The sequence below is a fragment of the Trachemys scripta genome, chromosome 2, assembly GCF_013100865.1.
Source record: "Trachemys scripta elegans isolate TJP31775 chromosome 2, CAS_Tse_1.0, whole genome shotgun sequence".
In the NCBI taxonomy this organism is placed as follows: Eukaryota; Metazoa; Chordata; order Testudines; family Emydidae; genus Trachemys; species Trachemys scripta.
In genome coordinates, this window is record NC_048299.1 from 62,186,737 (window position 1) to 62,210,401 (window position 23,665).

At 39.6% G+C, this 23,665-nt stretch overlaps 1 protein-coding gene across 1 annotated transcript in view; it reads left to right on the forward strand.

Moving 5' to 3' along the window:
- Window positions 1-878: 878 nt before the first annotated feature.
- The window catches only part of CHN2 (chimerin 2), a gene marked incomplete at its 3' end in the record, with an annotated part of 196,252 nt that continues 173,465 nt past the window's right edge, over window positions 879-23,665 (forward strand). Inside the window, 1 exon segment of the mRNA XM_034760711.1 lies at window positions 879-1,626. Within this exon segment, the coding sequence (XP_034616602.1) occupies window positions 1,578-1,626 (49 nt within the window).

Consider the following 23,665-nt stretch of genomic DNA (forward strand, 5'->3'; position numbering starts at 1 on the left):
GTTTATAAAATGGAGGCCTTCTCATACCCATTCTATGACTACAAGGACTTGGTAAGTAATAAGGACTGTGAAATGCATGGAAATTTAAAGAGTAGCTAGAATAGATGAGATCTAAACTCATGATTTCCTTCTAGCTCAATGGATTTTCCTTTAGGCTATAGGGTATTTGGCTAATAAGTCTCTTTCGCCCCAGCAGTAGAATACTGCCCACCTCCCTAGTGCAGCAAAATAGGCAGCATGATCCAGCAGAATATGGAATATGCTGCAAAATCCAATACACGTGAGAGGTCTGGAAAAAGGGTTTGGGGGAAATGGTTGAGAACCACTGTTCTATCCCAGGATATCTGGGGCATTTCCTATGCTTAGGATGGGTGACATTATAGTAAATGCAGCTGCCACAGGCAATCAATCTTAAAATTTTAATGGTACCCACTGTATTGTGTTCTGTACAGATGGAAAGGAAAGGGATCAGAGAACACAAAACAATGAAAGACAAAGAGGGGGCAGAGAAGGAAGAGTTTTGTAAGAGAAAAAGAAAGTCAGGCACCTTGAAGAAAGGTAAGACAAACACTAGACAGGAGGAGAGAGAGGACAAGAAACAGAAAAAGGAAAAAAATTGCTCCCCATTTGGAATCTCACTGAAGTTATTCGGGGTGTGTGCATTGTAGTGCCTAGCCCGAGCTAAAAAAGGGGAGCGGACAGACAAGGTGATGGCAGCTCAGGATGGGCGCGCGGGGGAAGGGGTGACTCCAAGCCAACGTGCACTGCAGGAGCTTAGCAGATACAACTGCTACATGAGCCACCCGGGAACAAAGACGATCCCTAATCGCCGCCGCCCCGGAGGTCTGCCCATGTTCCCGGCTGGAGCAGTGAGTACTCAACAGGCACCACCCTGCCCGCTCCTGCACGGGGCAGGGCTGGGGACGCGCGTCCTGGCTCCCCCGGGCAGGCGGAAGGTGGCCCGCGTTTGGCACCTGGAGGAAGGAGCCGCCCAGTGCCAGGCAGCGGCAGGAGTATCGGCAGCGGGCGCTGGCTGCTTCCCCGGGCTTCCTTCCCGCCTCGGGCTGCGCGCCTCAGACCCACCCTGCCTCAGCCAGGGGCTGTCAGCCGGGCTCCGCGCTCCTTCCTTTGTGTGCGCGAGGGGGGCTGAGGAGGAGGGGGCGGGGGGCTGAGCCCGGCTGTCAGCGCTGCCCGGCAGGAGGCGGAGGCGCGGGGCGGGAGGACGGAGCTTGCGGAGGCGGCTCTGGGCACGGCCACAAGGGAACCCCCCGCGCCCCGGGCGGAGAGGAGGCAACTGGAAGCGCCGCGGGGCCTTTTCCCTGCCCTGCTGCCGAGCGGCGACCGCCAGCTGCACGCAGCAGCAGAGCCCTGCGACGCCTGAGCGGCGCGCAGCCAAGCCACCGGCCGCAGCTCGCTCGCTGGCTGAACAGGAAGCGCAGCCCCGGCGGCGGCGGCTGCTGCTGCTTCGCACCGTGCGGCTCCCGCACTTGGCAATGGGCTGGGGGCAGCGGCGGCAGCCGGCCAGCAGCAGGAGCCGAAGCCGGAGTCGCAGCGGGGCTAGGAGCTAAGGAGGCAGGATGGCAGCGTCCAGTAACTCCAGTTTGTCCGGCTCCTCGGTTTCCTCCGGTAAGTTTCTCCCACCGTCCCCGTCTTTCGGTTGCTCGGCAGGAACCTCCCGCCCCCGGCTCAGCAGCCCCCGGGTGCTGCTGCTTTGCAGCGCTTCGATGCAGCTGTTGCCTTACTTTGTTTTCATTTGCCAGGGCGAACGTGTGGCTAGTCCCCCGCCCCATCGCCTCCTGCCAGCCGAAGAGGGGAGCGGGGGGAAGGCTGCTGCTGCGGGCAGTGTTTTCCTTTCACTTCGCAGGCAGCGAAAGGAAAGGGGGAAAGCAAGGAGCGGGATGGACACACACGTTGGTCCTGGCTGGCTGCCTCGGTGCTGCGAGGCAGAGCGACGGCGCCTCCCGCGGGTAGCGCGGCCGCGTGAAAAGTCAGGGACCCCCCCCCCCCAATCCTCCAGCAGGGATGGGACGCTGCGCCCGAGAGTAAAGGAGCAGCGAAGGGGCCTCCCGCTCCTGCCTCGCCTCGGTTTGTTTCAAGACTCAGCGGTTGTTCCGAGTCAGGAACGTACCTGCGCTTTGGCACTCGCCGTGCAACAGGGACTAGTCAGGTCAGCTCCCTGCTCAGGCAACGGGGTCAATGGGGCCACATTGGCAGCCCCTCTTTCTGGGCTTTTTCATGTCCCTGTGAGCGAGGTGTGACGGGAATGGGGTAGGACTTCCCCGATCTCCTCGTGGGTTCGTGGTAATGCCTTTGGATTATTGTGAAAGGCGGATTTGTCATTATTTCTTTATAGCGTGGTAGTGCCCGACAGGTCCTCGGCCCTTCTGAAATGCAGAGGAAGACGAAAGTCTTTGCCCCAAAGAGTTTGCAATATGCAAATTACCAACTGAGACTTTTAAGAGCCTGGTTGCTTCTTTCCTGGAGTTCATGGGTTCTCAACCTTGGAGGTTGGGAAAAGGTTTCAGAAGATCATGACCCCCCCACCCGCCTTTTTTAATGGCTAGGTGGGGTGTGGGGGGGTGTCTTTGAAACTCGGAAAGGTTGTGATCCACTGCTGTAGTTGATCATTTGGTCTAGTGAAGTAGCAGAAGAACTGAGAATGTTACAAAAGTAGTACCATTGCTTCTGTCAGTATGACAGTTTTCTAATCACAACAGCATAGCAGGAAAAGAATTCCTTCATACTTTCTTCTCAGCTCATTGAATCTTTATACTGACAAATCTTTAAATTGTGGTTGACAAGAAATTGGAAATAAACCATGTCATGGTAATTAAGAGAGAGAAACATTTAGGGGTAAATGTACTCACTGTACTTGTGGTTTGCTGCTTATGCTCTTTACTCTAAAATATTTTAAAAACCAGAGCCAAAATTCAAGCACTTATTCTAACAGTGAGAGAGATTTTCCAAAGACAGAAAATGTACTTAGCATGAAAGCTCTTCAAGGCGGGGACTATCTTCTGCTCTGTGTTTGTGCAGAGCTTAGCACAATGGGGCCCAGTTCTTGTTAGCCCTTAGGCACTACCTTAATAAACATGATTAATAATAACAGTCATCAATTATTGGGAGTGGACCACAGCCACCCTGACTGAATTGGCCTTCAACACTGGTTTTCCAATTGTAAGGTAACTCCCTTCTCTTCATGTGCCAATATATATTTATGCCTGTACTGTATCTGCAATTTTCACTTCATTCATCTGAAGAAGTGGGTTTTTTTACCCACAAAAGCTTATGCCCAGATAAATCTGTCAGTCTTTAAGGTGCCACCGGACTCCTCATTGTTTTTAAAGTCATTAAAATAATTAAGCTGTTTTCACTCTAGTGAGAACTATAAATACTTAGCAATAAATATACTTAACTATGATGATAAACATGACAATTATATATTCCTGTGACGTGTAAAGATGGACTAGTGTGTATCTAGATGATATACGTCACCACTTTTCACACATTAATGCCTTAGGTTGTTATTTTTTTGTGATTATAGATTAAACAAAATTTTTTTTTTCTGTCTTTTTTTTTTTTAAGCCAAGGTTCCTACATACAGTAAAGTGCTCAATATTAGCAGCCCCATCATATCTGACTGTGTGGAGCCACATTTTGGCTGTCTGTGGTTTCAGTTCTCAGAACTCAGCAAGTCTTAGAGCACTTTTTTAATGTCATCTAACCACATATGCTTGGTTTTAACTTTACTCCGATAGAATTATATTTGTCTTCAACTTACCAAGATGAAGTCTTGCAAATGATATATAATTATTATTATACTCAGCGGAAGTGGGCAGGTTATATTATGTTCTAGTAATGGAAGAGGAAATGTAGTCTAGTGGTGATAGCAGAATGCTAGGGGACAAGACTCCTAGCTTTACCAGTGACTTGCTGTTTAACCTTAAGTGAGTCATATAACATATCTGGCTCGGTTACCTAGCTCTAAAATAAATATATACACTAACCTACCTCACAGGAAAGTTCAAAGTTTAAATAAATGAGTGCTTGTGAAGTGGTTTGAGATTTACCCTAGCACTAGGATAAAATATATGTGCAATTCTAGGTGAATCAGTGTTTGTCTACATTAGGGATTTTCCTGTTGGTTGCTACACTGGTGCAACCCTTCCGAGTAGATGTACTGTGCCAGATGGATACCAGATTCTGGCCAATCTCCGAACAGTTGTTCGGTTGGAGAGAAGGCTTAAGTAGCTTCCTTTCCCAAGAACCTCTGAATGATGGATGCTCTGAAATTTCCATCAAGAATTTGTCCAGCCTGTGCTGTGTGAGCATGCAAGCAAGGGCTAGCCAAAATCTGGTCCATGGGTGGTATTGCATGTTTACAGAGTGGTAATAGTGGAAATTACTGCTAGAAGGATAGATGGGAAGATAAGTTTGCCTTTTTAACATAAATTTTGATGGGACAATTTCCTGCTTTTCTGACCTGCACTTCTTAGAACATTGCTAGTTCTGTTCCTCAGTGGGTGCCAAACTCTGGGTAAAGAGCTGTCAAGTTTAGCATGGATCTGTTGTCGAGATAACGTAGTTTACGTTCAGCTCTGAGGAAAAAAGTACTTTATACGCACCAGCTCCCAAAGCCTAAGGACACACGACTGCACTTGACCATCTGCAGTGTAACATTTTCTCTTTCCTATATCTCCATTCTTTGTTAGAGAGAAGTGTAAAATAATGGCTCAAGTACGTGTGAAGAAGCTGCAAAATAATTTTTCTATTTAGACATTTTGTGAGCCCTGTTATGTTTTCTGATCTATTCTGTTAGCTTCTATCAACTTCATTAGGAATTGTCAGTCAAAAACATAATTTGGTCTTCTTTAAACAGTCAAACAGTCATTATAAACATGCTTTACAAACATTAATTAATTAGTACTCATAACACGACTGTTGTTTTACCGATGGGGAAACTGAGGTAGAGTGGCATAACCAGGGCTGCAGAGGGACGTAGTTTTAGAGACATAGTTAGAACTCAGAATTTCTTTGTTCCTAGTTCTTTGCTTTAACAATTAGAGAACACCTCTTGTTCTCTTACAGAGAATTAACATTCCCTAATATTGGTCTCCTGTAGTGCTACTGTCATGTTACTAATTATAGTCTCAATATTGTTGGATACTTGCTTGGGGCCTGATCCAACTACTACTGAAGTTAATCAGAGTCTTTTCATTGACTTCAGTGGGAACTGGATCAAGCCTTTAATGTAGAAGAGTGGGTGGAAATGGAGACTATTTGTGCTGTATTTCCTCAAATTCTATGTCACTAGGATCTGAGAATTATATACACTGCTCTTTAGGTCAATTTTTTGAAAGTACTTAAGTCCCATTGAAAGTTAGTGTGACTTGTGCACTTTTGAAAATGTGGATTATTAGTCACAAAAGACAGCATTTTCAAAAGTGTTTGAGGTAAATGGATAGAGCTATGTGAAAAGGAGGATAGTGGTATTAAGCAGTTCCAGTCAATATTCTTTTCTGGAGACTTGGTGGATCTGCACAGCATATGGAGTGTTGAAATTACAATTACTTCCATTGTGAATGCCTTCCTAGCTTCCCAGCAAATCTCCCATTCAAATCACCCAGGTGAACTGCTGCTTTACACCATTCCCGCTCCTGCACCTGCTCTCCTCAGGAGTACTGATTCATTCACTATCATCAGCACCTTTTCTTCCCCTCATCACACCATCCCCTGCTTAGGTTGGCTCCTACTTTTACATTTCATCCTCCTTTCTCTCCTGCGCACTCTCCGCTCCCCCTCATGGTCTCTGCATCTCAACTTACTAACCCCTATTCTAACTCCTGGTCTTCCCCTCCCAACTCAACACCCCCCATCCCATGGTCTTCCCCCCTCCTGATCTTCCCTTCCTACAAACCATCCATACCTCCCACTTCAACTCGCAGTACTGTCCTTCCTGCTCTCCCCCAGTCGTACAGGTGGCTGAAGCTTTGTTTATACCTGATGAAGTGCCAGCTCCATTCTCACTTTCTATGGGACATAATTTCCATGGTGTGTGAGCTTCAGGTGAAGAGAACTCCATGTTTCCTTGTCCCTGTGGGCTTCCACTCCTCTATATTTGATCACACATGGATCCTGTCCCAGAAGAATATTTTGCACTATGCTTGTCACTTATCAGCAAGAGGGTATTGCCAGCAAGAGGCTCAGACATGTTAATTTTAATAACTTTTATTAAAATACAGTTGATATGTTTAAAAATGTTTCTCATTCTGTGTATATTCAGAATGCTTTGCTGAACAAAACTGGTTATACTTTCCTTTTTTGAAAAGAATGAGTAAATTTAGCTTGTTTCTTTTCTTATTTACAAATGTTAAAATACTAGTCTTAAATTTTTTTTAGCCATCCTGAAGTTTGGAATAAATATCTTAAAGTATCATTGGCCAGTGGTCCTTCATTAATTAACAATGAAATGTATGATTTATAAAAACAATTCTTGTAATAAATCTAAAAGGGTCAAAGGCTATTTTTATAAGCAAACTGATATATTTTGTATAAAGACAGTCTGATTGCAAACTAGGTGGTTTTACAAATAGTGTGCTTTGTGAAAAGGATGGGAAGGGGGAGACCTAGCAAATAAAGAAGAATATCAGGCAATTCTAGTAACTTAACAAGGTCAAAATAAAATATTAAAGAATAATAACTCCCTGGGGGGCCATGAAGGTGCTAAGATGTGAAATAGGCATATATTGTAAAAATGAAAGTCAACATAAGCTGATTTAAATTAAGATGCTAGCCAGTGAAAAGAAATGAAGTTGGTATTGAACACAGATTCAGTATGATTTTAATAGGGAAAAAGATTAGTGAGTGAATGTAGGTTTATTCTTAGTGATGTAATAGAGATAGTGTTATGAAAATGGAACATGAAAATTAGATATTCTGCTGATAAAGTGCTATTTTTGATTGTAAAACGGGTAGTAAAATTCATTTCTCCCTTTTCTCTGTGCAGTGCTTCTGCTAACTGTAGGGTTTAATCTTGACTTTAAGCTTACAAGTCATTTGTCATCTGTGTTTGAGAGACTGACGAACCTATAATTCAAGAAAAAATACAATAAAAATTCAAAAGAAAAAAGGCCCAAGTGTCTATCATGATCTAATGACAAATCTAAAATTTACTTACTAACTGTATTGATTGCTGACTACTGAGGATTAATATTAATTAGGTAGCTGTTACAAGCACCTCTGCATTAGAATTTAGTTTGTATTTATTTGCTGAATAGAAAAAGTCCATTTTTCTTCATGATCGACTTGTCTCAAAGACATATGCTTAGACTGAGATGTCCAGTGTTTCACTCTGTCGTTATGATGAGCATTTTGGATCCCTGTTAAATTGACGAGGTTCTTACCTTCTGTTTGTCTGGTTCTAGGGGGGTTTAGATGTGCCAGAACTCCAAAGGATTATAAGGGACTCTTGAGAGTGAGACCTTCTGCACTACCACATACGTCACTCATACATGGTTTTGCCCATGCTGTTTTTCAAAAGGATTTTTTTCCCCAGTAAACTGTTTATGTCAGTCTTAAACTGGAATGTTTTGGCTAAAGATTTAGTTAGAAAACATGTTAACAATTCTTTAAAAACAAACAAACAAACAAAAATGTTCCTTATTCTGAAGGGCAATGATGACAATATTTTTCTTTCTGCTCTTTATGTGCTGGCAGAAAATGTTCTCATGCTGGGGGGCCAGTCTGTTGTTCCTCAGTGTCTCTTGCTTTTGTAGAAGAGAAGAACTAGGAGAATTATATCTTCAGGACAACTATATATTAAGACATGCCACATAAATATTGCATGAAAAAGCTTTTGTTGCGGAAAAATGTAACAGGATTTGTACTAAAAGCTATAAATCTATAATTTCATATACATCACTTTCTGTACAGGTGTATTAACAATTCATCTGAGAATTGTATACAGCAGCTAGCGTAAATGCATACTTTTAGCTTCAATGAATAATAATCCATTCTTGCATCTTTTTCTGACCTTTTGATTATGAGAATATAAATTTGAGTTTTGCATTTAGAGATGGTTGTTACTAACTATGAATCATACATAGTTCAGCAACAATAGTTTCATCACCTTGTTTTACTCGGCAATAATCCAGTTCCTGAGGTGGGAGAATTAGCAGTTTATTCCTGGTACAAGGGAATTAGTGTTGCAATACAGTACTACAGTAACATTGGTGTGCTTTAAAGTTTGCAGGTAATATATTAGTACGTGACAATATGGACTCCTGCCTTTGGGAAGGTAAATACAATAGAAAAGATTTTAAAATTTAGGAGAATTTGAAGGTGTAGGGTGCTGTCTCACTGCATTGACTTTATTAAAAGGTAATATTAAGATTATCCTCAGAACAGACCATTTTTTCATTGAGCTGATGTTATCAGACATTCTGATTCGCCTTGGTCAAGATAGCTTACTTGTAGCATAATAACTGATAATATAACAAATGCTAGCTGAGCATGATGATAGGGTGTAATCAATAAATCAAATGCCAACCCCTGTTACTCTGTGTCAAGTCAGATTTCTTCATGTCAATCTCTAAGTTGTTACAAAGTATTTTCGTGTTGTTATTGCACCTTGCCATCTCCTCAGCTCCCATTTAAGCATTGATGTTCTTAACTCCTAGAAATTGTGGTAAAATACAATTCTGTGTTTTGCTACCAAAAGAAGGAAATGGAATGGTGGAAATGGTAGAGAACACCATTTGCTGACCCTCATTTGCCACCTTATCTGGCTTGCTTAAGGAAAGGCATGCTCAGCTGAGCGGCTGGAAGTAAACTGCCTTTTTGGTTTTAAAAAAATGACTTGTTGATCATGCCAGTCACTCACCAGTGGACTAATTTGAAAATCCAAAAACACTTAGGTCCCTCTCCTGCAAACACTTATTCATATGTTTAACTTCACTCATATAAGTAGTCCCATTGAAGTCAATTTAATGTAAATTCCTTAATACCGCACCTTACTGAGCATTGTGAAAGGGAAGTAAGGCTGAAAGATGGAAGACTGGTGAGAATAGGTGGGCAGAATAAAAACTGATTGGTTGCTCTTAATTGAGTATTTTTGTGCCTTTCAGTATGTGTGTGTTTTTAAATTGAAGCATTTTGCCTGAGAATAAGGTATATGACAGTTTTGTGTAACTAAAAACAACCAGTAAGCCAATAAACAACTAGCTAAATATCTCTTTTTGGGGAGATTTTGATAATGTTTATTCTCTGTCATTTAAGCTTTAAAAATTCTGATGTCATTTGTAGTATGGGGAAGAGTGAGTGTAGGTGTAAAATAAAAGCCTGTGTTTCTCATGACATATTTGACATTTAACCTTCCACTAATGCCAGCAGCAAGTGATGTATGGTAAATCTATCAAAGATGGAATTTTTTGTGTAACTGTTTATACTTTTTTTTCTTGTATATGTTCTGATCATAGCAGTGTGCTTGTGTATCAATCACTTTTGTTATTTCAACTTTAAACATATCTTTATCTGCATATTTAATGAAGGTTGCAGTGTAAGAATGAATTAGGAAATTACAATATTTTGACATATTGAAAGATTATTTGGTTACTCATTCGGGCTCTTTTCAAGGCACATAAGGGAACAGAACAACACTTATCTTGCAGACGTGCTGGGAGGGATCAAGTGAAGGGCAGAGACCTCTGTAGAGTATGTTTCCTGGTGTTGTGTGGTTCTTATGCAGAAACACAATGTATTAAGGGAGGTGTGGTCTGCTGGAAAGTGATGGGAGTCAGTCTCTTTAATGTGGAAAGTTTCCCTTTAAAAGACATGGAATTTGTTGAAATATTTTTCTGCTCCTCTGAGCTGTACTGAATCAACCTGAAAGCCAAATGGACCACTTCAGAGATGTCATATGAGCACAACTGACAGGGGGAAGACAGTGGCAGCACAGTGACAAGCCAGCCATTTTTAGCATTTCCAAGGTGTCCAGATGACAGGAGAAAACAATTTTTGTACCTGTATACTGTTGGAGTTCTGCGGGATTTCCATTGTGATTTCCTGCAAGTCTCAGGCCTGTTGTGTGGATATGAGGCTATGTCTCCTGTCACTACTGCGCGTCCAGCAGGCCAGTCTCACTAAAGGGAGCATGCAATGAATCCTTAAGAGTGCTGATTGTCTTTCAGATGAAACCTGCACAATTGTGCCTCTGTATGTAGGAAGGGGAGGATATATCCTTGTTACTATTTTTAAATACACGTAATCATATGTAAAATATTTTTTGCATACTTTATTATGCTCTATTGGTAGTTTAAAAGGCCATAGATATACTGCAATATTTTCACTTGATATATTAATATAGGATCAGATTCTGTCTTCCATATTGGCACAGAGGTACATGACAATGGCAGATTATTTATGCCTGTATTCTGGCTGGCAATGCCTCTCCCTCTTCCTCCCACCCCCCAACATCACCCCCATACATATTATTCCAGTTAGCAGGGCCATGCACAAGGGGGGGGGGCAAGCAGGGGCACAGAGCTCCTCCAGCCCTGAGGCCATGGCAGGGACACAGAACGTGCCCCTCCAAAAGTGGTCAAATTTAAATTCCTGCGAATGTCCCTGCCATTCAGAAAGAAATATAATCTGTGTGTTGTGTAAAGTACGTAGTTGTTGTTGCTGGGTCAGGTAGTATGCACATACAACAAATGGGCAAGCCCTGCCACAATATAGTCAACAGACCCTGAAATAGGGAAAAGGTTCTTGGGATTGAAATGTGGGATTTAGAAGTTCTGTCTTGTAGATCACACAACATGCTTTGTAGTACAGACAATATTATAGTATGTAATATAGAATAGCCTTGTGGTTAAAGTGCGGGGCCGGGAGTGCTCAGCTTCCTATTCCTAAGTCTGCAACTCACTTGTTGTGCCCTTGAAAAAGTTACTTAACCTCTCTCTGCCTCCATTTCACCCCGAAGTGTAGAAAAAATCATAATAGGCCCCTCCAAATAATGATATATGCTTACAAATCATTAAATAAATGAACAGATGTTGTGTTATTTTCACTCACATTTAAGTGCACTCAAGTGACTTATTCAAGATTTTTTTTCCCCCAATCATGAGGGCTAAAAACTTACTGTATTTTTAAAATGAAAGCAGAAATTTTCATGTAATCACAGGTTTCAGAGTAGCAGCCATGTTAGTCTGTATCCGCAGAAAGAACAGGAGTACTTGTGGCACCTTAGAGACTAACAAATTTATTTGAGCGTAAGTTTTCATAGCCCACGAAAGCTTATGCTCAAATAAATTTGTTAGTCTCTAAGGTGCCACAAGTACTCCTGTTCTTTACTTGAAATCCTGTGATTACATGAAATCACAGCTGGGACTTTAAGAAAGATACTAAATATTGCAAGACCTGTAATAAAAATCACAGGAGTTGCCAATACCTCATGGAAAATTATATTTACATATTTCACAGAGGTGTTGTGAAGCTTATTAATTGTAAGGATATTTGTGTGTGTGTGTGTGTGTGTGAAAAACCTTAAATGAGTGCACACCTTTAGGGCCTGACCTACAAAGTGTTGAGTTACTTCTGCTCCCAATGAAGCTGAGGTGGTAACTCAGTTGTTTGTAGGATTGGGAACATATTTATCTATTTTTATACAATCACCATCATAATAGTATCTACTGTTGTTAAGGGCCAAATTATTATAGGTTTTATGGTGAACCAAAAAGGGAATACACCTCTACCCCGATATAATGCTGTCCTCGGGAGCCAAAAAATCTTACCGCTTTATAGGTGAAACCACGTTATATCAAACTTGCTTTGATCCGCTGGAGTGCGCAGCCCCCCCCCCCCCCCGGAGCACTGCTTTACTGCATTCTATCTGAATTCGTGTTATATCGGGATAGAGGTGTACTGATACATAATACATTCAGTATTTTTTGTATTCACACTATGTGGATGAATAAACCAGTTCCTCTAATAATGCATTTTCAAGAATTATGCACAACACTTAAATTATACATAATTTGTATAAATGTTTGCTCACTGAAAAAGCAGGGGTTTTTTTCTTCCCATTTCCAGGCAGGCAGACTGAGATGATGGACAGCTTTTAGTGACATGCTATTTTTATTCTACAGTTTTATTTTGAAATTCGAAACCTCTGGTTAGGCTGGGTTTTTTTTACTGATCCAACCAGTTACTGGGGAAATTAAAGTATACTGCACCCTATAATGTCTTTACATAAATTTGAGCCTCCTGAAGATTAAGTATTTTGATTTCAAGCTTCCTTTAGCTATGAAAGTATGAATTTGACATATTAGTGGATAGTGTAATTTTTCGTTCAAGCTCAGTGGATAACAGTAAATGATCGGACATGATTTAAACAAGGATGGCTGCCTTGGATAAAACTTTAAAGCTTTGGATCAAGAATGCTTGAGGCTAGGAGAAAAATTAAAGACATGGAAATGGTGATAGATGGGGATGCCCCCCCCCACCTTTTCTTTTTGCCTGAATACTACGAATAGTTCTAAAGATGGAATACCTTTGAGAAATCAAACAGATGAACTGGAAAACAATCTAGATGAGTAAATGTCAGGTTAGTTGGAGTCCAAGAAAATTATGTAGAAAAAGGAAGTGAGATTTTATTTAATGCAATAGGAAGGTGAGAATACATAATTTTCAGTTCTCTTACAAAGTGGTGTGGTGAGTCAGACAACAATATTTAACAGAGGTAGATTTATAGACATTTTAAAATGATAGATTCTGGTCATCAGTTTAGTACCAGCTGAGTATATGTGAGTGAGAGAGAGAGAAAGTGAAGTCTTAAGCCTAAATATACACATTGATTAATATATTACTGAATGTTGTGTTAGTGTAGTCAAAAAACCTTGTGCTCTGATCCCATTGGATCTTGCTGGGTGAGTACATGAGTGTGAGACCTCCAAAGAACACCTAACGGCTGCAGGAAATTGTGTTGATAGTTTAGTATGTGCTCTTCTTCCCTCTGATTGAACCAACATAGATGTTGATCTGCTGGAGGAAGATGCATTCTTTTGCATGAGATTTTAAAGAGACTTAAGAATCTTATAGCACTCTTGAAAGAGTTATAATTCGGTGTCTTTCAAAATTCCAACTTGAGCAATTACTCTGCTTGTTTAAATTCCACTTGAGAAGGCAGAGGGAATAGGTATTCTTCACAAACTGTTGTGTAGTGTCGATGTGCACTGCTAACACTGTTGATGTTGCATTGTTTTAACTCAGAAGTGCCTGTATTTAAATTCTGGATTAAATGATCCAGTATCGCCAACTCTAAGTGGTGGTGGTGTGTGTGTGTTTTTAATTGCAGATTCTCCTCATAAGATTTGTTTTAAAATGAATGCTTTCACGCAACCAAATTTGGTTTGTTTTCAGCCATTTTTTTTCTCCATTCACTTCTTTATCCTCCTTCTCCCAGTGAAAGACTACTCAATACCTCGCTAGACTCTGGTGGCACAGATTCTGATTTCAGTTATACTAATGTAAGCCTGGAGTAACTTCACTGAGGTAACTACTCATAATCTGATGCTGTCATTCCTTGATCAGTTTTTTTTCTGATAGACATTTCAGAACATATTAGTTGCTTGGTATCTATTCAAGGTAGTTTGATGCTGTTCATTTCTGACACTATTAAAGTACCATTTGGAGTGACAGCTGCTGAGGTAACAACTTGCGGTTCTTTTACTCTTTGAAAAGCAAAATATTGTAGACATGCAAAACCTTTGCAAATGAGCAAGGACATATGGGTCCAAAATTTGCATATTTTCTTGTTTTAACAAAAGTATATATTCATGGGGGAATATTATCTCATTTGCAGATACTGAGTCAACAAAAAATATTTGAAACTTTTTTGCATATCTCTAATATTTTTGTTAGCTTCTGAATAATATTTTCTTTCCAACTCCCCTACCTTGCCATATGGAATAGAACTTTGAGAAATATGCTTCCAATCAGAAAAGCTCTCTGATAAACTCTGTAGTTACTTCAGTTTACTATATCGCATAATTGTCTTAGGACCTGCATAGTCTATGTAAATATAGGCATTGGCCCTCATTTGATCTTGTTTACACTTGAATAAAACCAAAGTAAATCATTGGAAGTCCACAAATGAAGTAATTAAAATCCACTTAGTCATATCTAAATACTGGTAATGTCATAGCAGAATTTTCAGAAGCCTTCTTGATCCATCGCTAACTTTGCACACTCAGCAGTTGACCTCTCAGTGATCTGCTGCACACCATCTATCCATCTCCTTGCTGATCATCCCCTTACTATGATGTCCCACCACTGTTCTTTTTCTGATGACATTAATCAGGAGTACAGATGAAAATAACCTCATGTGACCAACATGCATAAGTTTGTACCTGTTGATTTCCAAGAGCAGAGTCTGCCTTGTGCCAATATTTCTAATATAAGGATTAGTCTTCTTTTCCATCCAGAGGATACAAAAGAGTCTTCACCAACTTCACATCTTAAATGTATTAATTTCCCAAGATTCACATTCATAAGTCGCTATGGAAAAAATTAAGCTTTTTACCAGTTGAACCTATGTACCTTTCAAGATGGCACAGTTTTCCCACACTTTTGTATGGGAGGCTATGGCTGAGTGAGCCATCCCCAGTCATCTTCTGATTTCTTTGGAGCAGTCTTCTTGGTTGTGTTTGGTCCAAAAACTACAGAAGGGAAAAACTAGTGTATGTGATATCAGGCTCAAGATCACTTTACAAAAAAATTGGATGAGAGGGAGTTATTTTAAAGCCAAACACACAAATTTGACCAGTCTATCCTGACCTCCAAAAATCAAATATATAGTCTTTAAAATCTATACTCCAGGAGCCAAGTTCTCTTTTGGGAACTTCATTTGAGTTAACAGACCTATTCCAATACTCCTGTTTCTCCCCGGGGTGGGGGGAGAAGCCAAGTGAGACTTAGGCCTGATATAATTTTCTTTCAAATCAATGAATCTTTCTACTGGGACTTCAGTGGGAGTTGGATAAGGCTCTTAGTTGCATTCTTGTGAGCATAAGTTTTATGTATGCTATCATTAACTAGGTCACCTTGTACTAACGTAATGGGCTTTTATATTCTTTCAGTGTGACACGCGATGAGGTTAAGGGGAAAATGTCTACACTAATCTTTAAATAAATGCACAACCAATTACCCATTTTACTTTTGAGTGTCAAACCCTTGTACACTTTTGTTTCAAAATGTATTTGAACATAAATATTTAGATGATTTGTTATAATCTACTGGTTACATATGATGAGATTCTTTATTTTATTTTTTGTTTTGCCATTGACGTTGTACACGACTGTGGCCAAATCACAGTTGTTCCCCTTTTAGTGCTCTGGTTCCTCGAATTGTAAATCTGAGTAGAAGATCTTTGTTAGATAATTGTGTTTTTCTACTGAGATTCCCTAGCAATAGTACACTGTGACAGTCTGATTCTTATTTACACTTGGGTACCTTTACATCACTCTGGCAGTGTAAAGGTGCCTTAAAGTCGTTGTTATAATTTATTACTTCATACTGCCAGGATGGTGGAAAGGGGCATCCATGTAAATGAGAATCAGGCCCCCAAGTGTTTAATTTAAATGAGAATTAGTAGTCTATTGTATACAATATACTCTCTCTCTCTCTCTCTCTGAATTTTCCTTTGGACACTTTTGATTTTTCTTTCATTAAAATATTCAGGGAAACATCAATTCTTTTGTATGCAGTTAGCTGTATGGAGCAGATTGGGCTTGGTGCACTATTGGGAAGTGGGGGAAGGGAGTGTGCTCCCATGCCTTGCATCTAAACCAGACCAGGCTCAGTCTTGGTCCTTGCACTCCCTGCCTGCGTCAGTGCTTGACATCCAAAAGTGGTATTGAGAGGCAGCTGGAATGCAGTTCTAACTAGCAAAGCTGGCCCAGCACAGTGCACCTCTAAAATGAGATTGCAGACATTACATTTTCCCTGCTTTCCAAAGCAATTGTGCAGATAGTGTCTCTTTTTGTGTGCTACTGCTGGAACCCCATTTTCCACCCATGAACTGTGGCTAAAAGCCATAGGTTATGTTATGTGTGACAACGGGGTCACTTAAATATTAGTTTTTGAAGGTTTTACTGGTTCTACCCATATTCCCCATTTTATATGTACACAATTTCCAATCTGTAGAAACATTTAGTGTGTGTCCAGTATTGATGAGGATAGAGTGAGAGAGTTTAGCAGAAAGAATAATTTGTACATGTAGGAATTGGGAAATCATACCAGAGTTTTTCAGATTCTAAACTAGCAATATTATGATAGACTCTGGAGGAAATCTTCAGTAAACTCATATCATGTCTAGTTAGCACCTTTTAAAAAGTGTAGACATGTGTAATAGTGTGTTCATAGGGCCAGGCAGTCTAGTGGTTGGCATGCCTGACTTTCGGTCCCTTGCTTCCCTGGCTGAGATGCCTCAGTTCTTAAGGAGGTGTGGGAGGGGAACTCTCCATATCCACTGGGTCCCAGCCCAGGGTCCTATGTGAAGCAATGCCAGTAGGGTCTTCATAGCAGAGTCTATGTCCACTGCCCTATGCTACTTCCTATCTCTGTCTCTAAGTTTGGGGCATGGCCCCCATAGTCCAAACAGTCTGTAGTGGTTTGCTTGAGTACTGTCTCCTTGTGGACATTTTGCAGCATTCTGTCACGGCCTCAGGTCCCTCTGGGCAAGTTGGATGTAAGATTGGAGGGGCTTAACCCTGCAATGTTTCTAACGTTAAATCACATGGTTCACTCACAACTGGGTGCTCCTCAGTCCCCTCAGCAATCTCCTCAGTCAGGGATGCAGTACTTTTTCCCCATTGGCTATCCGGTGCCTTGTGATGCTCCCCTCATGTACGGAGGGAGCTAAGTCCTGCCTCTTCATCAGTCAGCCCGGAACTGAACCAGGTTTTCTCCTTTTCTTCCCCTTCCAGGCCTGGCATTGGCTGCAAGTCAATTCTAGTCAAAACCTAGTTTATAGCGGGGTGGAACTAGCTGGGCCCATAGGCTCTTTTTAACCCTTTTCATGTTGGTGTAAATTTTCTGATCTTCATCACAATATTATTATGTATTGATTAATTTTTATCAGATACTTATGTGTGGGGTTCCATGCGGAGCAGATAAAGCACACGACCAATGTGGTTGCAAGATGAATCCGAATTCTGTTTATTACAAGCTTTCTTTTATAGTTTTTCTCAACATTACATAACACAATTAGGCTATAACAACACATCTACGGATTGGACAAGAAGGAGAATCATGTGTTTATCACATGTATAGCCCCACACCGATTGGTTCAACCGTTCCTTACATAAGGCCATGATTTGTTTACCTCATCTTATATAATACTAGACCACCAGGGGGCCTTACATAAGGCCATGATCATCTTATATAATCCTAGACCACCAGGGGGCCTTACATAAGGCCATGATTATCTTATATAATCCTAGACCACCAGGGGGCCTTACATAAGGCCATGATTTGTTTACCTGGCAAGTGTCCCATCGTGACCCTTACCTCCTCATGGAACTTTTCATTAGGTTGGTGTAGGGATGATACATCCCCACACTTATGGTAAATATGAAGTCCATAAATATCAATTGTAGTTAATTTTATAACCAAGCAAACTTTGCCCTCCATCCTTTGCCTCTGTAGTAATCTTGTGTAAAGAATTTATAATGGATAGACCATACAGTAGATTCTGGAAATAGAAAACAAAGTTGAAGCAGGTTTCCCATTGTGAGATCTTATTTGATCAGAGGAAGAAATTGAAAAAGGTTATCCCTCAATTGCTACTCAGCAAGGCAAAACTACATTTATTTCTTTTTTAAATCTAGCTAAGATTGCTTTTGTGTCCAAGCAATCTCTGAAGCTTGCTCTCGAGTTTGGTTTACTTTTAAGTCTTTGGAACTCTAAGATGATTCTATTAGTATGATATTCTACTTATCCTGTATTGTTAGAAATATTATTCAGAGTTGAGGGTGGATTTAATGTTTTTCTTGGAAGCATGAGATCCCTTCTCTTAACATACAGATTATTGCCATATCGATTGCTATGGCTTCAGCAATCAGATCAGTGTCTATTAATAAAGGCCTTTAATCAGCATGGCACCTACATAGTCTAAACAAATTTGGTAAGGTATTAGAGGATTGTTAAGTGCTCTAAATGTATCCATATATACAAGCTTACAGACATTTAAACATTTTGAGGATTTTAGATCAGGATGCATCTATTGTTTGTGTGTAGTTTATTACCTGACATTTTATAAAACAGTCACAGTGGTGCTCAAAGAGAAGAAAATAGTAAGCCATTTAAAAATATTGTAATTCAGTGGAGAGAAAAAATTCTCTGATACCAACTCATCAAAAGATTAAACTTAAAACACATTCTTTGTGAAAATCAGAATGATACCATTTAAACAGGAAGTGATTGCATAATTAATATGTACCCAGAGTCCTCTGCCATCTGATCCACCATGCTTAAATCTTCATGATTTACCACTGGGGGCAAGAAATACACACTTTTTGAAACCTTTTTAAAAACCAGAAACATTTACCTAAAATTAAAACTTCAGCTGTCTTTACATTTCCACTATTGGTTTCCGTTCTAACTTGCATTCCCTTATAACTTTCTGAAACTTTCATCTTTTCAGCTGTTATTCACAGAATTGGTCTTTGCCAGAAGATGAATTTTGGTTTCAATGCCTCTAGAACACCAACCGATTCAAGGAAAAAGAGAGAAAATACATTGTTAAATGAACATCTTAAGAATTTTACTGTTGCGTAGATTAAAAGAACCTGAATTTTTCAAGCAATACTGTAGTCGTCTTTTATCCATTTTGGAAACAAAGGAACAAAAATTACAGTGTTCTGTGAGCTATAATTTTGTTCACAAAGTGGAAAAAAGCAAGATAATCAGAATGAGGTACTTGTAAAAAATTGGGGTTCATCTAATATGGGAACAACATACACATACTTTTAAAATCTGTCAATAGTTCAACAAAATTTAAGTTTCTGGGTTCAAGATGATCTGGAATGGCTTGATGGAATGAACTGGGGCACATGTTAGGCTTTCTTTCTAAATCTGATACATTCTCCACTTTGTTTCAGTGAGCCATTTTTCATGCTCTTGATCCCTGAAAAAAGAACTGCTTACGACAGTAGCAGGACAGACATAAAATGGCCAGTTGGATTTTATAGGGAGAAGGGACTTAAGAGACTGCATAGATATTAACTATTTAGGTCTTTTGGAAATAAAAAGAATTCAAAAATAAACTTAAAAAACAAAAAAAATGAATAATGAAATGTCTTCCAGAAAACATTTTGGTAGACCAGAAAAATATTTTCAGGGTTAGTAAACTTTCTTGGGAATTGGTTCTGGAAAATAGACAGATTTTGACCTTGTCACCAGGCCATCCTATCTGGTCTGTGCTTGCATTTGCTGTTGCTTCAGTTTTCCCTCTTGGGTGCCTCAATAATCCCACAAAAGGTGGTCTCTGTACAGTAAACCAAAGGTCAAAATGAAAACAAAACGCCCTTTGGCGACTGTGCCCTCTGACCAGGTCTCTCAGAATCCTGAATAAAGTCTGACAGTACAACACAATGTTCATGGACTCAGGTTTGCCATTGTCTTGGGATTCCTCTTCAGTACTAGTCTCTTGATTCTCCTTTATCTCCGTAGCAACTCCCAGGGCATTTCTGCCTGGAGTCTATCCCTGCTTGTTTGCATGCAGCCACTTCCAGAGCTTTCTACCTGGAGTCTTTCTTACTCCAGAAGAGGATCCAAGACCTCCTTTCTCTGGGCCCTTCCACAAAACCTTGCCTACCTTATGACTCTTTCCGTTACCGTGAATGCCTTCCCTTAGCATCTCTCTTATGATTCAGATGCTAGATTTTCTAGAGCTGTAAATGCTAGTTTATATACAAGAAAGAGCACACTGTCTAGTTCTGATTTAAGTTTTATATTTTTCAAAAAAATTGCAATTGGAGGCAGAGACATAGGTGAAATAACATCAATGCTAACAACATTTGTGGCTAATCCAAGAAAACTGGTAAATTAGGTGCTTTCAGTCGACTCAGTTGTCAGCAATTTCTGGAGACACTGAACAAACTTTAGGTCCAATGACTTCAATTTAAAGTTCTTGCATACCATATTTGCATCTTGCAGGGGCTATAATTTTAGCATTTTAAAACAATTTTTGTTTAGTAAGATGATTAACTACTTAAGTCTCCTATTCATTTGTAAGATAGCAGCTCTTAAACAAAACAACTTCTATGGACAAGTCTGACATTACCACACGTTTAATTGATAAAGGAATTAAAGCACTTCACTGACTAGAATTCAGCATAAAAGGAATTTTGGGGTTAACTGCAACCATAGTTTTTCAGCATACAGTAAGATCATGCAACAGGTTAATAGGGGAAGCAAGAAAGACTTGTATCTTATTTGAACTATAGAAGGGGTTGTAAGTAGGCAGAATTTTGGGTAATTGGCAAGGATATTGCAGTTAACACCTCTTGTGTAAAAAGGGTCATGAAATCTTTAGTGGTTCAAAGTGTTCTGTGCCTCTGTTTTATGTTTTGCTCAAAAGATTGACACATCCAGCAACACAGTGCCCTCTAATATCATGTTGTGACACTTGTTCAGTAATAAGTCAGAAGGAAAATACCACCTACTGAATCACCACCAATCCACGGACACTGGCTGGCTTGTCTTTCATAATTTCCCATCCAAATGCTCACCAGGACCAACTATTATTATTTCTTGATACTTGGCAAGGTCAATGTTCATGGTGTTATGGCTGCACGAATAAGGTAGTATTAACTAGAATATTGGAGGTAAAAGTATCTAGCAAAGTACTCCATCTATATAAGTTTTTAGTAGCTCATGCTTCAAAACAGAAATATGTATTTATAAAAATTGCAGCATAGCATATATTTCCAGGATACCAGATTGTAACCTCAACATTTGAATTAAAAGCATGGATACTCAGGCACTGTAGTTCATAAATGTGTGTAAACATACTTATATTTTGGCAAAACATCCACTTACAGGAGGGTGTAGGGTATTCCAGGGAGATTTTTTTTTATTACTCTGAAAATCATTTTATATATAGTTGTGGAACATTTTATTATTTTTTTGCAATTTCTGTAAAGTGCTGTAGGGCTTTTCACTAATGTCTTGAATCTGATCATTAGACCTGTGGAAAGCTGCAAGCCTGGCCTGATGTTATCTCCCCATAATAACGCCACCAGGGTATTATTTTGTTACATTGTTTAGTACAGGAAACTGCTTTGCCTTTCATCTATAATTCTAGCCTTGCTAAATGTTTTGTTTTGAAGTCATGTTAGTTTTGAAATATCTATTAAAAGGGATAAGGTTATAATAAAGTATTTCTTGGTAGCCTGTATTTTTCAGTTAGTTCTCTCGTGTGAACTTTTGCTTTAGTTACACGCCCTGTATGTTCAAGTGTGGTTATGGTCAGAAAAGTAACAACATAAAAATAGCACCTTTTTTCTCAGCAGATTGTTCTGTGTTTCTTCAAGTCACATCTACAGTTTTTACTGATTATTATCTGAAGTTTTATACTAACACTAGCACTAATGAGCCGATTCAGGTATGTAAAAGTGAATTTAGGTCTGTTCTGTTTGCACTGAAAATGAAATCGTCAGCCATTGTGAAATGCAGAACCTTTGTTACTGGTGATGGTGGAAGAGGCAGAAAGAACAGAGAGAGTTTGACTTTCAGATTCCAGTTTGAGTTATCTCCTGATTTGCTTACTGAACATAGTTGATTTGGAAGTAATTAAGAATAAATATAGATGCTTTAATGTCATTTTAATAATAATAGATAATAGTAATATTTTTATAGCTCATTGTGGGTGAAATTATGGCTTCACTGAAGTCAGTGGCAAAACTCCCATTGATTACCATGGAGCCAGGATTTCATCTAAAATATTCAAAGCATTCTTTTACTTAATTAATTTCACAAGTCCCCTGTAAGCTAGGTGGGTAAGTACTATTACCCTTGGGTTACAAACTGAGATAGGAAGATGAGGTGACTTGCTCAGTGCCGCACATGAATCAGCTGTGGCGCTAGGATTATAACTCAGGACCTAATGACTCAATCTTATGCTCATTCCTGCACTACACTGTCTTTGAGAGAGTAACTTTTCACAGTGTAAATGCATGTTTTTTGGCTTGTTTATTTTTCTTGACCTTTTCATTTTATCATGGACTTCCCTAACATTATTTTTTCTAGTTAATTTACAGCCGTTCTATTTCTGACTAACAGATATACTCTCATCCTTTTATGGCTATAACCGAGAACACTTTTAAATCATTCTCCTTATTGAGTTGGCTGCCTTCTCGCTGCAAGATGTGAGCATCTTTATCCTTTCACTTTTGTACAGTTACACTTAACAAATGTAGTTTAATTGCTCTGGTATCACCTTTTCCTTAAAACTTTATAAACTTTTGTTGTTTGAGTAATTCTTTTCTGAAAATAACATTACTTATATTAAATCTATTTTCACATAGTTAATAGATGTATTCTATTATCAATGTGTAAATATTTGTTGAAGCACTTTCCTTCATATAGAAATAAGAATTTACCCAATTTCTGTATAGACTTATTTTTATAGTGCTGTAAATTACAGACAATTCAGTTGTATAATGTGAAATTCATAGACATGGTTTGGTTCTACATTGTATCCTGTACAAGAGCCTCAGTTATTCTTATAACAAAATATCACAACAATGGTGGAAGTGGCAGCTCCATCCAGTATCTTCACTGTGTCAATGGAAACTAATAATTTATCTTTAAAAAATTCCTAATTATTTCTCCAACCTATGTCTTGCCCTACTAGCTCTCAATTTTAATGTCCTACATTCTCCTCTATCAAATGATGTTTTTGTTGTTGTTTGTTTTTTGGTTTTTTGGAGCATACTGTCATATTATTGTGGTTTAATAGGTATTAATTGCTTTTTTGAGGAAGGAGGTTTAGCATATCCAATGCTCTGTGGTACCTCTTTTTTCCCCATGCTCAAGTCCCTGTTCTTTAGCAATCTTTCCCTCAAAGGATAAATGACCAGGGTCTCCCTTTAGAGCCAATCAGCCTTTCTTGTTAATTGGCATGAGGGTTGCTATTCAGTAAAATAAGGTACTCCCTTCTCCAAGGAAGAAACATAATGATCTGCAACAGTTTCGGATGCCTTTGGAGTGAGAGACCTGAATAAAGTTTTGAACATAGGTTTCTGTGTGTAGTACAAAATACTACTACCAAGCCATCCCTGCATGAGTGTTTCTAGCACTGTATTTCTCACACATATAGCATGGTTGTGCTATAGTATGGAGTTTTAATTCATTATATGCAAGTATTAAAATCTGAACATCAGTTGTTTTCCAGTAAGCATTGTAATTAGAGATGGGCCAAAGGTGAAAACTTGATCCTGAACACTTTTGAGTTCTGGAGGCATTCAGATTTGAATCCCTGGCTACAAACCTGCCCCAGCCATTTTGAACCTAGGTCAGATCCAAAACCAAGAAGGGCCTGTCTCCTGATTCCAGTTGAGGTGCAGCCTGACACAGGTGTTTGTCTAACCTGCTCTTAAAAATC